At 39.4% G+C, this 15,753-nt stretch overlaps 1 protein-coding gene across 1 annotated transcript in view; it reads left to right on the top strand.

The window, feature by feature from the left end:
• LOC143275661 (amine oxidase [flavin-containing]-like) overlaps nucleotides 1-15,753 on the top strand; it is a 109,655-nt gene that overhangs the window by 39,966 nt on the left and 53,936 nt on the right. Inside the window, exons 5-6 of the mRNA XM_076579936.1 lie at nucleotides 4,801-4,908; nucleotides 5,748-5,839. Coding sequence (XP_076436051.1) covers nucleotides 4,801-4,908; nucleotides 5,748-5,839 — 200 coding nt within the window. The remainder of the gene's footprint in view (nucleotides 1-4,800; nucleotides 4,909-5,747; nucleotides 5,840-15,753) is intronic.

Below are 15,753 nucleotides of genomic sequence, written 5' to 3'. Positions count from 1 at the left end.
TGTACGGCAGACATTGTTTCACCAGTGTCAATGACCTCCGACACCAGCTGCTCAAGGAGAGATGTGGAGATGAGCCATTGAATGCAAACCACAACGTTGACATGGCAAGCATGCCTCCGTGCAAACAAACTCTTCAAGAGCACATCAAACGGAGCAACTATCAAGATGCCATTTGGAAAAGGGCTCTCGAACCCATTTCTGATGTTCCAGCAGCAAGCAATGGACATGGATGGATCGACGTTGATGGCACCTGGGAACCAATGTGGTCCGCAGAAGACGTCATCCTGCCCGCAGATATGGGTGACTTCCTTGTGGACTTTCCAGACTGACGACGAAGAAGAAGCTGTCATATCCTACGTATCAGAAGAGTCGCTTTCTACTTATGCCGAGGGAAGCGACTCAGAATGATGAGATAGGGGGTAGGGGAGATAAACCGATGACAGAGGACAGCACACACACACACACACACACACACACACACACACACACACACACACACACACACACACACACACATGTGCTCACACTTGGAAAGTGCACATAAACGTTTTTTTCAATAAATAGACCAATATGAATTTGTAAAGAATTAAATTGGCGTTGAAGCCAAATAGGGGGTAGGGGAGATAAACCGGCGGCAGAGGACAGCTGAATAGGCCCATGGTGATGTGGCTTAGCTCAAAAGAATCACAAGAGACTGTTCTTTGAAACTGTGGTGTACTTTGTTTCTAATAAGTTGCACAGTTTTCTAGAGAGACAGTTTATTGCAAACATTTAGGCAAATTCACAGTTCGCAACGTGTGACAGACGGTGGGTACACACGTAGCTTCACTGCGGTCACTTTATTGCATATATTGTCGTTTGATTATTGCATATGGTGCAGAAGGCATTACTGTCAACAAAAACATAAAGGAAATTCTTGTAGCTCAAATAACAAAGACACGGATGATCACCAAACTTATGGAAGGTTTTGGACCGACGAAAAACAGCCGTGCCACCTGAGATGGGCACCCTTCAAAATTAAGCCAGAAGGGACAATGAGACCCAAGATTTTTTATGTTAACATGATTTTTCGTGATCTATACACTCTAAAGCACCAACCAATACATATGAAAAATTTATAGGGGGGGGGGGGGGGGGGGGTGAAAGGTGGACCATTTCTCCAGACCGAGTAATGGCTGGAGCTCTGGGGGCTAGCATTGTAGGCTAGGTCGGTGTGTTGATGAATGATATGTTTCACTGAGTACCGGTCTGGGCCTGGTTTTCAGAGTTTCTTGCCACTTCTTAAAATGACAATGCTATGTGTTGAATGAGTTGTGCCAGATCCTAATCCTGTTTCCTGTAAATCAATTTTGTCTCAGCAGGAGTGAGGAATGACGCTATCGGGAGAGATGGTTTCTAGCAGCAAGCTGTTACTTTGAAGTCCATTGTAGCAGACTGCAGTTTCAAATTTAAGGACATAACTGTGAGACATGCAGTGGCCAAAGTGATTAAAAAAAAAAATTTTTTTCGAAAAGTTTAGCACTTCCTTTTAGATGGCGAATTGCAGTGCCCAGAACGATGTGCTTTGGCATTTCCACTTGTGAAAGCATAACACGTGTCTTGCGAAACAGGTAGTGATTCTGATATTTCTTTTCATTGGCATTTTTCTTTCCATTTACATGTAGAACACATTCCATAAAGTCCTTTGCAGAACCAAGAGCCTTTAGATATTCAGTCAAAAAAGACGCCATTGCTGGGGTGCAGTGACCACGAGCTTCTCTGAAACTCTGAATGAGACACTGGAGTGTTATGGCTGCCTCTTCCAACTTTCTATCCTCTGATGCAGAAGTAACAAAAGCACCACCACTACTACTACAGCTACTACTACTACTAATGATAATAATAATAATAATAATAATAATGTACATTTATATAGCGCCCTTTCTCTCTAAGAGCTCAGTGTGTTTTACATGACAGAAAGAAAAATATTACAAGTTACATAAATCATTCATGACAACTCTTTCTCAACCCTCCCCCCCCCCCTCCCGCCCACTTAACCCCCCACCCCCACCCCCACCCCCACCCCCGCCCCCATCACACTCTCCCATTCCCACTCTTCATACATCCAAAGTGAGCTGACTTGGGTGGTGTTGGAGAACAAGGAAGCTGAGAGTGTTTATAGATAGGTTTTAAAAAGATGACATTTTAGTATCAGCGAAAAGCAGAAATAGAATCAGATGCACGGATATGATGAGGAAGGTTGTTCCAGATGTGAGGAGCAGCAAAAAGACAGAACGTTCACCATAGGTTCTTGTATTGGCACGAGGAATTTTCAGAAGGTAACAGTCAGAGGAAGAGCGGAGATTGCTTAAGGGAGTGTAAACACTGATAAGGTCAGAAAGATATACAGGTCCTGCAGAGTGGAAAGCAGAATAGCAGAGACACGCAACTTTGTATCTAATTCTTGCTTCAGTGGGGAGCCAATGTAGAGATCGGAGGGGAGGAAAATGTGATCATTACGCGGGACTCAGAGTCAGACGGGCAGCATTGTTTTGTAGTTTGTAATGGTTCGGCTGGTATGTGTCTGATGAGTACAGTAACTCGATCTGGTGATTTGGAGCAGCAAATCCAATTCTGCACTCAGAATGGTCAGTCCTGTAGTTTGGATTGTGAAACAGTCGGTGTTTCTCTTGCATGCATGACACGTCTCTCAGCATTGATACACGCTCTACATCGTCACCGCCAATGATGCTCCTTTCCACTTACTCGCACACATGGTTAAAAGCGTCCCAATGGGCCTCCTCTTGTAAATGATTTGTCTCTTCTACCATTTCAATCCACATGCCTCTGAATTAAGTTAATTCCGATTGATTTTGTGGTAGTGTGCTTCCCGTGCGACAAGATCTGTCATGTATTTCGACGATCACAATTACATCGGTCAGAGGAGCTGCCACACTTTTCCCCATTTGAGAGCTATGGTCTTTAGAAACTGGCTTCCATTCCTCGCTTTGTCACACATGATGCAGCAATCTCTTGGAAAAAAACAACAAAACTTTCAGTGCAAGCTATCTTTTCCTGGGAGTTGATGGTCCGGCTGTGGTATCCTCCTCCTCATAGGCTTTCTGTCCTTATGGCAGTATTTCACTGTTTGCATCTAAGAACATGTCTGGCATTTTCAAAGTGAAATACGTACAATGCATCACCCAGTCTCTTTGCAAACTTTGTGTAACCTTCAAACTTTGTACGGGTTTTGTGAAAACATCAGATTTCATATTTCTCAGTCTGAGCCATGCTTTGTTCGGTCACTAATCTCATGTCTGTCTCGAAGTTGGTTTTATGTGAATGATGCAAATTTGTGTGTCCATGCTTCTAAATTTTATGTTTAACACAAAGAAAATGAATCCTGTTCACTATCCTAGTACTATGGGGTTGCAACCAGGTAACCCCAGTCTTGATCTATATAGTTTTAAGAAGGAAAAGCGATCAATGTATGTATGCTCCCCCTGCATTCAAACCACAAAACCCATGTAAGATTGATACAGTGTGGTTTCTTTCGTAAAATGCAATGGAAAAAGAACAGAAAAAACACCCACGCTTCATTTACATTGTTGCCCTTGCGGTCGGCTGGTACATAAACCATTAAATTAGACTGGTTAAATACGATACTACATATCATAACACACATCTATTCTAATATAGTGCCTAATTATGCCAGCAGTTACTTCACGCTGATAAAGAAATCCTTCATCCAGTAATCAGGTTGCTGGCGTTTTAGCATTTTCAGCACACTGGAATTATTTGATCACGTGACAAGTTAGTTTGGCACTGATCCAATGTTTATATCATTCATGGAATAGCTCATTCTAATTTCTTTCTGTAGACATAAAGAAATTAACTGTGTGATGAAAGATCTGGATATGGTGCCGTTTCAATTAACATACACCCCCAAAAGTTATTCATATGGCCCAAAGAAGGAAAAAATGCCTATATTTACCCTCCCTCTGCATTTCTACCGTAATGTAAACTTGGGAGACAGGTAAATTATGAAAACACACAAGAAAATCTCTATGAAAAATATCTGAGTGGACCGCCGGAGTGGCTCAGCAGCAAGTACAGGATCTGACATAAGCTCTCTCCCGTCCCCTCCTCCTCCCCACATCAACACACGAGCAGTGGCAGTGTTGTCTGGAGTGTGGCCTTATGGTGATATGACATTGATCGAGTGTTCCCTAATGGACAGCCTGTGCTTTCACCGCCCAGTTGTGGATAAGTAAGGGGGCTTCAGGATGACTGGCATGAAGGTAATACCACTGGAACGGTAGGGAAGAGGGGCGGAACCAACCAACCAACCAGTCAACAAACAACCCAAACACACACACACACACACACACACACATAATTATATATATATATATATATATATATATATATATATATATATATATATATATATATATATATATATATATATACACGCTCAATAAGATGGGAGCTGGAAAGTGGAGCGGAATGGGAGAGATACAGAAACAGACGATACAGGCACAAGAAAAAGACAGAAAGAAAGAAGCAGAGATAGACAGACAGAGTGGCTGAGACACAGAGAAAAAGGCTTTCACACACACACACACACACACACACACACACACACACACACACACACACTTATATTTCAACATTAAAGGAGATTCAGTAATAAACTTAAATAAATCAAATGCAAAAATGTGTCATTTAAACAACATGAAATTTCCAAACTCATTTTGCATATTTGGGTATTTTTATCAGAATTGCTAGAAAAGACAAACTGTTGTTGCCGTGTTTCAGAACAAACAGATACGTTTCCGGGACAGCATCTTCCCTGTGACGGGAGGCCCTCTGACGTGGCTGGACCTCAACAACGTCATCCGTCTGATGTACAACATGTGTAGAGAGGTCTGTACACGTCACCTTGCCACTGAAAAAGGTTCTGTGTGCACGGTGTGTGTGTGTGTGTGTGTGTGTAGTGTAGTGTTACATATGCAGAAGGAATATATTTAGATAGATAGATAGATAGATAGATAGATAGATATGCATATATTTTTTTATGTAATGGGAAAAAAAGTATATATATTTTTTATGTAATGTGAATATGGTATAAAACTACCTTTGTTACATACGTACAAAATGACTTTTGTTGGTAAATCTTGAATGGATTTGAAATGAAATTTTCCCTGTTACACATCAGTGATTGCAACATTATTACGGGTTCCCTGGAGGTGAAATGTACATAGTATAGTCCCCCATGGTATAGGTAGATGGTGCACATGTGTTGAAGGTTCCGGTGAAAGTGAAGACGTCGTTGAAAGCATTGGAATAAACATCAGTTTGACATGTCTGTACAAGTGATGTAAACTGACACACAGAAAACAACAGAGAAAGTCGGACAGTCATAATATTATATTGTGGTAATATCTGTACGATGGATGCCCCTGGAAAGGAAGTAACTGACAGACAGGTAAAGAACAAACGGTCGTAAGATTCTTATAATAATATTTCCATTACACCACTTCAGAGTACAGAAGAAGTAGCCTAGTTCTTGCGATTCAGATTAATGCCACACTGGTTTTATTTCACGCAAGTTCAGCAGTGAAGGCGTTAATGACAACAAATCAACAAGATTGTAACTCTTTGTTTGACACAAGCATCCATATAAACTCATGGGATCAAAAGCGCCGAGTACCAGTGGCTTGAAATTACGGCTTTCGTGTCTTGTTCGTGTGTGTGCGAGACAGGTGCCTGTGGCAGCCCCCTGGAAGGCAGCACGGGCCAGAGAGTGGGACAGGATGACAGTGCAGCAGTTCTTCGACAAACACATCTACACACGGTTAGTGGAAGCACCGGGCTTGTCCTTATACCGATCACTTTGACATGTTCACACAGCAGCAATGACAAAAGAAATGTGCAAACACAAATTAGCTTTTATTCAAGTTATCTGTAAAAACACAAGCCCGGAGTTTCCTTTTTTGAGGAAAAGTCTGGGTTTGTTCCAATGAACCTTCTATTTACCTGTGTGTTAGCAGAGTCAGTGGCATAGGCGGCAATGACTTGAAATTGTGTACTTTGTGTGTGAAGAGAGTTGTCACTTTTTGTTGTTTGTTGGTTTAAAAAAAAAAGGAAAGCTAGGAACTGAGTAAAGCGAATGACGACCTGGTTAAAAGAAGTTGGGGGAGTACAACAGAATCGATGACTCGGAGTGGCGTTCGAAACGCAACAACCTCATCTTTCATGGGATAACACGAGAGAGAACGAGTCTAACGCCGACTGTGAAAGGATACCACAGGCTCTGCTCACTGATAAGCTGGAAATATCGGACAACGTGGAGTTCGACAGAGTCCACCATCTCAACGCAAAACCCGACTCCCCCATAATCACTCGTTGTGTTTTCTACATATAGCTGTGTACCCGAGTATTATTATTATTATACAGGGGACGGTACAAAAGAATTAATAATGATTTACTGAATTAGCCAGTAGAGTGCCTATAAGACGTCAGCTGGCGTCCTACAAAAAGTATTGCCATAGTGCCTATAAGACGTCCACTGACGTCCTGTGTATGTTCTGATTTTTCCTTCATTGGAGTTTGGTTCAGTTCACATGAACAGACTCTGAACAGTTAGTTTGTTGTGTCTGGGTTATAAAAATACTATTTAAATGAACATTCATCGGGTAGAAGACCCCTTTCTACTGGATAATAATTTGCTAACTGACCACGTGATACGCGTGTGGAAAAGGGGGTTGCATCATGTGCAAAAAAATGCGTTGAAAACTGTATCCAATAAAGCAAATAGTCACAGTCAGCAGATTTACACAATCTGAAAGCTCTGCCTGTGGTTGTGGACAGATTTCGCGATGGAGAAGGATCTCTCTTGTCTGATGATTGGTTTGAAAACGAAGGTGATTGACAATGACAGTGCCGAAACTGACAGCCCCACTTGATGGTACTTCAGTCCATCTAGCCGATCAGACAACTTTTTTGAACATGTGGCTGACTGACAGAATACGAGCAGCCAGGTTGGAAGAAGGGGAGGGGAGGGAAAAGAGTGATGTAAGACGATAGGTCGAATGTCAGCCAGAGTTCATGAAGGGGTCGTGGCTTTTAGGGAATAAGTGTGCTCACACTTCAATGCAGTCAGACTGTGGGATCGACAACCGCCAATGCCCCACGATTTTCACGAAACGCAGGCTGGGAACCTGCACTCGACGTGAAACACGTGCTTTTTGTTTTTCACGCTCCCCCCCCCCCCCCCCCCCCCCCCCCGCTGAATCAGAGGGTTGACATGTTTGAAGAGGTGGCAAGCTGGATGCACAGCAGACACTTTAATTGGCCCACGTGCAACTTGAAAGGAGTGAACGTCATCAAAGAACTTCAGCCTCTCACTCCCAAACGCTCTTACCTGTCAAATTGCCAGCTCAGGTTCTCAGACCGTGATTGACCTTTTACATTGACTTTCTCACCTTTGTTGTTGTTGGGACAGTGATTTACTTACATGTCTGCACAAGCTGTGATTTGTTTTTATAAACTTACAGCCTGTTTTTAATTTCGTCTACAGGTATAATCTGACAATAGGCATGCTATTTCAAGCTGAATTTCATTTCTTTATGGATGTTATTATGTAGAGGTGGAAATAGACTGTTTTGTTGCACAAAATCATTATCTTGATTTTACATGCCTGAACAGTTATCTACAATCTACCTAATTGGATAAAAGAGCCCAGAAGCAGAATCTACACTCATTTTTTCTTCACAAAAAACGTTTACTTTCTTTCTGTATCGACCATAACTTGTGTGCTAGAATTTTTTTTAATTTATTACCCCCGAATCCTCAAAATTCCCTGGCAAGGGGAGAGCTTTTTTTAATTTTTAAAATTTTTTAATTTATCTGGTACTGAACTGGTCAAAGGATAGAAAATATCCACGCTCTGGCCCAGGGACATTTTGCAGGCCAGTCACAAAAAGGTTTTTCTATTGTTTTATTTACAATAGTAAATAAGTAAAGATAAGAAGACAATGCACTGATAAGACACAAATAAAAGAAATATAAGTAAAACATGTCAGGAATGCAACTGGATAGTAGCACATGTATACATATTACATGGAAAGACCACCACTCGGTTTGGGATAGGCAACAACATAAATAAGATAATGCATATGTGTGACCAAACGCTGACTTCAAATGACATTTCTAATACATTTAAATAGTGTAGATAAAGGGATTGCAGCTAAGCTGATTTTGTTAAAGTACACTGACAGTATAGATTTAAGCAAAGCTCATACTATGTCAAAACGACTCAAATGAATCAGTTATTATGTAGCACTAAACTGGAGTAAGACGTATAGGAGAGAGCATAATCGCTAAATTACAATTAACAGACTGTGATACATATCAGATGGTTTTAACCAATAACTGATACTCATCAAACACTATCTTGTAATCACCACAACAGAATACAACACACATTATAGAGTCCTGGCTAAGCACACTGTAGCAGTAAAACTGATATCAGCATGTGAAATAATACATGAATTATAAACAATAGAATAAGTGGATTTGATAAAATACTGGCAAACTGAGAGACCAGATAGTCAGTGCTCGATAAAATGATTGGAAAACTATCATGGCTTAGTAACAGTTAAGTGGTGAATGAACTTACACAAGTAATCCCTTGCATCAAAGCCAAATATCAACATAGCTTGTGTTCAACATTTAAATCTCCTCCCAGAAGTGGGGGTAAGTAACCCAACCTTCATCAGTGACAGCAAATGAGAAAGAATGCGTTATTCACTAAAACATTCTGGAATAGTTGAATAAGCTATCAGTGGGCAAATACGTCATCAACTTTGACTTTGAAAATGCTGAAATGGAATACTGCTACAAGCATATGACGACATGGGGATTATTTAGATCAATCAGAGCTGAGCTGTGAGTACATGTCAAAGCAATAACTAAAAAAGTAAACTAAACTAAGGCAATATCAACATACTCATATGAACACAAGCAATGTGTTGGACAATTTACAGATCATCAACATATTCTAAATGGAGTACTTACAGTGATACGTAGGGAGACATTGGCCACTTGGGGCGACACACACAACAAACACTCTGTGTGCGACACAGCAAGAGAGAGAGCAGGCTCTAGCCAGTGACTGGCCAGGTGGAAAAGTGACCAGTGATCACCCACTACGTCTATTTATGCAAGTATGTTAACTGCAAAGATGCCCGCCTGTGCTGCGAAGCAATTGGCTCTAATCAGGCTGAATTTGATAAGAATTGTTTGTTACAAGGTATTCAGTGATATATTTCTAAATGATTCCTGAACCGATTTACGTTGGATTGGTCGCAAAACAAAGATCTCAATGCCTACTTTCTAATGAGTATAAAATCAAGTGTTGATTACATAAGATGAATTTATAATCTTAATTTAAATCACATGAGCTGATCAGTTTTAGCAAGCTTATCGCGGAAAATTACAAACTGCGTTAAATCAATTTAACGTTGGCAAACACAAATGGAATAGATTTAAAGATGGAATTGCGACGATTCTGCCAGTATATAATACTTGTAGTTTACTGATCCGACAAAAGAGATATTGAATTAAATACGCTGTGTCAGAAACACGGTTTAAAGCTCACCCAATGGCTTACAGTGACACTAGTTGTGGAGTGGTTGCCATAAAGTGTCGACAATGAAAATCAGCTTTGTATCTTCTAAATTCTCATCCAAACACTATAATCGTGTGGTTTTAGTTTCCAACAACAGTCACAAAAGAGAGTTGTAACTGTAGCATTATGTTTGACCAGAAGGACAAAATGACGTAAGCTTAGTGTCAGTTGAAATCTTTAGACTGACGAACAATTAAACTGAAATAGGCTTCTAACTGATTTAAGTGTGTTTGTGTAGACAGACAGACAGACGGACGAAACTAAATCCCCAATTTTGTAAACAGCAAAAAAAAAAAGGGTGAACGAACAAACAACGGACGAACAAAACGACGAAATAGAGAGAGGAGAGCGAGAGAGACACTGGGGAGAGCAAGAAAGAGAGACCGAGGAAGGCTCTTGCTTACTCAGACAGAACAATTTTGTTTAGTTTTATATCAGCATTTAATTGTCTCACTGAACAATCTTATTCAACAATCAACTTCTGGTTTTCTTAACCAGTACACAGTATTGATTCAAATCAACCAAGATATCAATTTCAAAATCAAAATCAACATTAAGAGATAGATTTTAGACCAACGCAAGCATTATCCCATCCCATCTATAACTCAAAGATGCCACAGATTTATTGAGATGGGGTAGCAGAATTTCGAAAGTTTACGGGCTAGACCAGGGACAGTTTTGAGTGTACATTTAAACAAGGGTAAATGGGCAAGGTTGGAGGGAGGCAAGGGTAAGGAGAGAGCAAGGATGTGGAAATCAACGCAGTCGAAGAACGAAGAACGGGCCCTTGGAAATTACACATAACACAATACATGCTAACAATGCTAAGCAACAATCTCCTTTCTCTGCAAGGGCCATTATATAAACGAAGAAACAAAAAAGTTCTTCCACAGTAATAGGCCTAACACTGTACACATCTATCAACTAACTTAAGCCTATTATTAGTCTACTCATTTAGTGTCAGGAATATTGGACTAAATTATGAATCCTAATCACACACACATTAGTAGCATTATTTAAATACCCTTTCAAACAAGACAGCCTACTAAATATTCTAGAAAATCACAATTGGCTCTACCCAAATTTCAATATGGCTGCCCGTGCCAAAAAGTACATGGTAAACTAGATCCAATTCTATCATAGTCTAGTCCAAGTCATGGCATAGTCAGTGACAACATATAGGCTTACCTTTTAGTCTAATCAACTTATAATCTTAATGTAACTTACTAACCTTGAATTAAAAAACCCTTTATGCCAACTTGTTTCCTCAGATTGACATGTGCTTGCAGTCTTCCCTGCCTCTTCTCAGCCAGTTAAAAAAAGATACTCTCTAACTCAAGAAAACAGGAAGTGGGGTAATGGGACTTGGTTTTCTTTTTCTAAAACAATTTCCAACCTACAAAAATGATTACTTCACATAACTTTCTCCACAAGATTTTTTTTTATAGACAAAGAATAAAATAATAAGCTAGGACACAATTAATATTCGTTAGGATCCACTTCATAACATTCTCTTTACAAACAACTCTCCAAGGGAAAACAACTTATCAAAAGACTAAAACTGTGGTTGCTTCCCTTTCACTGTGCTTTTGTAGACCTGTCTGTCATGCTGTCTACATTTGTTTAAGCACAACAGATATAATCTGCAGTGAATAATACCTAGATTTGAATTAATAGATGTTCAGGAGCAGTTGTTTAAAAGGCGCTTTGCATTCAAACCGGAAATGGCGTCACGCATTCTGCACAAGTCGTTGAAGACCAGCAGGTTAGTTGCGAAAAAGGCGTCTGCTATAGCTTGTGCGTGAAGCAGTATCTGAAGCCAGCTGAGCACTTGGCTACACATAAACAGAAGATACACATTTTGAAATTGAAACGGAAACTGCTGGGATCTAATGTCTTCATCCGCGAGGATTTCTCTTCACGTGTCAGACACGGACAAAGACTGACACCGCATCTGAAAAAAACAAGTCAGGGGGGAAAAAGATGTACGATAATCTTCAACACTTACTGATCGACGGCAAGAAGTATTCAGTGGACAGTGAGGAGAAACTGATGAAGTCAAGTAAGGACGCGGCCGGTCCCAGTGTAGTCTTTCCTACCCAGCAGATCTCGTAAGGGACAAAAAAAAAACTGCATTGATACTGGTGTTAAAGCCCTGTGTGAAGGTGAGTTTCATGAACTGGTGCATGTTGCTGTGAACAATGACGGTGACGTGAGCTTTGGAGATGTCGATGTCAGTCTGTGTCGTGGTGTGCTTTGTCCTGGGTTAACGTGTGAACGAGGGCGAGGTTCAGTGGCTGAAGATGATACAAACATGTCGAGTTGTCGGTCCTGCAATGATGTAAATAACGATGTAAATAATGATGTGTATAATAAAATGAATGTCAATGGTTTGGTTTCCAAAATATTCTGACAATCTGACAATGGGTTTCTTCCTTATATTTGCTCATTCTGTTTCATCGAAACATTTATCGACGATTTTAATTCAAGTGTGTTTTCTGAGTTTTCTCAGCTTCTGTGTTCCTGCTATAACATTTACGACACAATTGAGGCGACCAAGCAGTCTTTTATTATTTATTTTAAATGCCTTTTTACCGTATGTCACACACGTCAACATTCAATCTCGAAAATTTGGTGCATTCCTAATTAACAATCACTTGTTCGGCTCTGGCAAAGATGTTTTATATATGTCTTATGTTTTTTTTTGGAGGGGGTCTCCATATTATGCTTATTTTGACAGTGAAAATGGCAGAGTTACAAAAAGATTACTTCACTGATTGTTTGATGGGTTATGGTGATGTCTTATATTGTCATTGGTGATAAGAATAGCAGGACTCGTAACATTTCACATACCTGCCATAGAAATAATGATGAAAACGTTTTAGAATTCCAATGTGCGAGTCATCCCTTCAGTACTGATAGATGTTTTGAAGACAGCTCACTAAATAATTATGGTAAATTGTTTTTTTTAACATGTATACTGCTCTAGATATGTGTAATCTTAACGGCATGTGTTGTGGCGACCTTCATAGTCGTACACGCACATTTCAGATAGTTGATGCAGTGTGAACGATTAGACCACATGCCTGTGACACTTTCTTTCAGTCTTTTTGATAATAACTAAAGTAAAACATCTAATTACAATGATTCCACGATGGAAATGTTTCTTTGGAGCGACCATTTTACAAATATGTTCTGTAACATACTCTCTTCAGATTTTTATGAAAAAATGGCGTTTGCAATTAGTATGGTAAATGATGACATCGATGAATTGAGCATTGCTTGCTTGTAATGCATGTAATATATGTGTAGCTGAGTACTCAGCTGGCTACGATGACCACTACAAGTTCAGCTCATAGCACAAGCCATACACACGATTTTTCGCAACTGACCTACCAGTCTTCACTGTCTGGCGCATTAATACTGGCGGGACACCATTCAAATTTTCAATGGAAGCCCATTCTAAATGAATGCTCCAAACTTTGTTAGAAAAATTGTGTTGTCGTTCAGTAACAGGTCTTACTTTTGTTTGACGGAAGTTATCATCATGTCGTCATGATATGCTTGTAAGCTGTATTCCATTTGAGTCTTTCAAGCATCCAGTCATTGACGTAGATTCCTGACGCATATATCTTTCTTCTTTGCTCACTGATCTAGTGTTCAGACACTTGTGAATTGTTCGAGAATATTCTTAGGATGATGCATTATTTCTCATCAGCTCACATTGATCAGCCTATTCATAGTGGTGAAATAGCTTAAATCAAAGGCTAGGCTTTACTTATCCCACGTTAAGTGGAGGAAATTGAAATGTTGAACACAGGACATACTTCTCTGTGTTAACGTTTCACTTCTTTGGCGCAACCAGATAACTTGTGTAAGTCAATCATGCTAGCTGAATCCACTCAATGGTCAAGCCATGGTAGTTCTTCCGATCATTGTATCGAGCATTGACTTACTATTTGGTCTCTCAGGTTGCCAGTATTCAATATGAATGCCACTTATTCTATGATCATATTTATTGTTCATGTCTTATGCTGATGTCAGTACTACTACAGTGTTCAGTGTTCAATTCTTACACTATCAGTCCTACCATCCTCACACTTACAGTTTTATTTATTTATTTATTTATTTTCATTTATTTTATTATTGTTATTAAAAAAAATTCTCAAGGCCTGACTAAGCGCGTTGGGTTACGCTGCTGGTCAGGCATCTGCTTGGCAGATGTGGTGTAGCGTATATGGATTTGTCCGAACGCAGTGACGCCTCCATGAGCTACTGATACTGATACTGATACTCTATACTTTGTGTGTTGTATTCTGTTGTGGTGATTTCAAGATATTGGATAATATCAGTTACCGGTTAAGACCATCTGATATGTATCGTAGTCTGGTAATTGCAGTTGAGTTATCATGCTTTTTCCTATACGGCTTAGTCTGTTGTAGTGCCACATGCTAACTGATTCATTTGAATCACTGACACAGTATAAGCTTTACATAATCTAAACTGTCAATGTATTTCGACTAAAGCAGTTTAGTTTCAACCACTTTAACTACACTACTTACATGTATTAGAAATGTCATTTGCTGTCAGTGTTTAGTCTTCACATTATTATGCATTTCATTTATATTATGCTGTTGCCAATTTCAAACTAAGTGGTAGTCTTTCCCTGGTAATATATATACACATGTGTTTGCTATCCACTTGCATTTCTGACATGATGTACTTATAACATGAGTTGTTTGTGTCTTTTACAGGCACTGTCTTCTTTACTTCTTATCTTCTTTTTCTTCTTTACCCCTTTTAACCATTGTAAACTAAAACAATAGAAAACCCTTTGTTCCTGGCCTCTGTATGCCCCTGGCCTGTGTGAGGAGCTTTCCTTTCCTGTCACTTTCTGTCCTGTCTACTTCATCGATCTTTAAATCTTTTGAATCCATTTTATATAACATTTCCTCAACTACACGGTTCATGACAAATTGGCGTCGTTGACAAGACTGATCCAAGATTATTCTTTTAAATGGAGGAGGAGGAGGAATTTTGTTTAATGTCCCGTCACACATATCGATGATTCAAGACATTTTATCAGGTTATTGATGTTTACATTACATTATTATTGTCTAGAAGAGGAGGGGCATGTGGATGAATTGTGAGTTGGGGGAAACCGGGCATATGAGGGAGGGGGGCGGGGTGAAATTTGAAGAAAAAAAAAGAAAAAAAGTTTTTACCCTTTTTACCAAGTTTAAACATAAATAAATAACCCCTCCTATCCACTCAGTCATTTACAAATATGTTGCTCAATGTTTTTTGTTTTGTTTTTAACCCAAAAATACACACACACAGAACCAACATATTCAATGTAACACGATAAAGACTGGTTCGAATCGGTACGTCGTGCATGTAGAACATTTGTACATAGGTTGTTGAACAAATTTCGTCGCACGTTAGATAATGGAGATTGTGATAGATACCATGTAGCAAGACATGAAAGTAAACAAAGAGAAGGAGAAAACAGTTTAATGATTTTCTGATGAATAAATGAACTGTTAACGTCCATAAAGAATCACTAACAGTTTTGAGACATGGTGAATAAGATTTTTGGTAAACGTAAACAACCTGTCAACAATATCGGTATCAACGTCTGGTTCGAGCATTTTAAAACATTTTTAACAAAAAATGCCAGTCCCAATGACATGATGCTGGAGGTAAATGAAGAGGTCGAGGACAGAAATCTTAATCATCCAAACTCTAAAGATGAAGTGTTACTTGCTAATAAGAAAATAAAACAAATCATAAAGCTGCTGGGCCAGATGGCATTATCGGAGAACTTTTGAAATATAGTAAAACAATATTACCGGACAGTTTCAGGCTGGATGTAAACGCGGGTATTTAACAGTGGATCAAATTTTACTTTGATGGCCTTTATACATGAGCAGTTTTCTTTCAGTCGTAAACTATATGTTGCTTTTACTGATTTTGAAGAAGCCTTTGATTCCATAAATAGAAGTATCTTAGTGGCCATTTCTGTTTAAAAATTGGTATTTGAGGCAAATTGTTCTAATGTGTAATGAGTATATACA

The sequence above is a fragment of the Babylonia areolata genome, chromosome 30 (genome assembly GCF_041734735.1).
Source record: "Babylonia areolata isolate BAREFJ2019XMU chromosome 30, ASM4173473v1, whole genome shotgun sequence".
NCBI lineage: Eukaryota > Metazoa > Mollusca > Gastropoda > Neogastropoda > Buccinidae > Babylonia > Babylonia areolata.
Note: the sequence above shows the minus strand (reverse complement) of the source record. Positions and strands in the feature narration are given on the sequence as shown.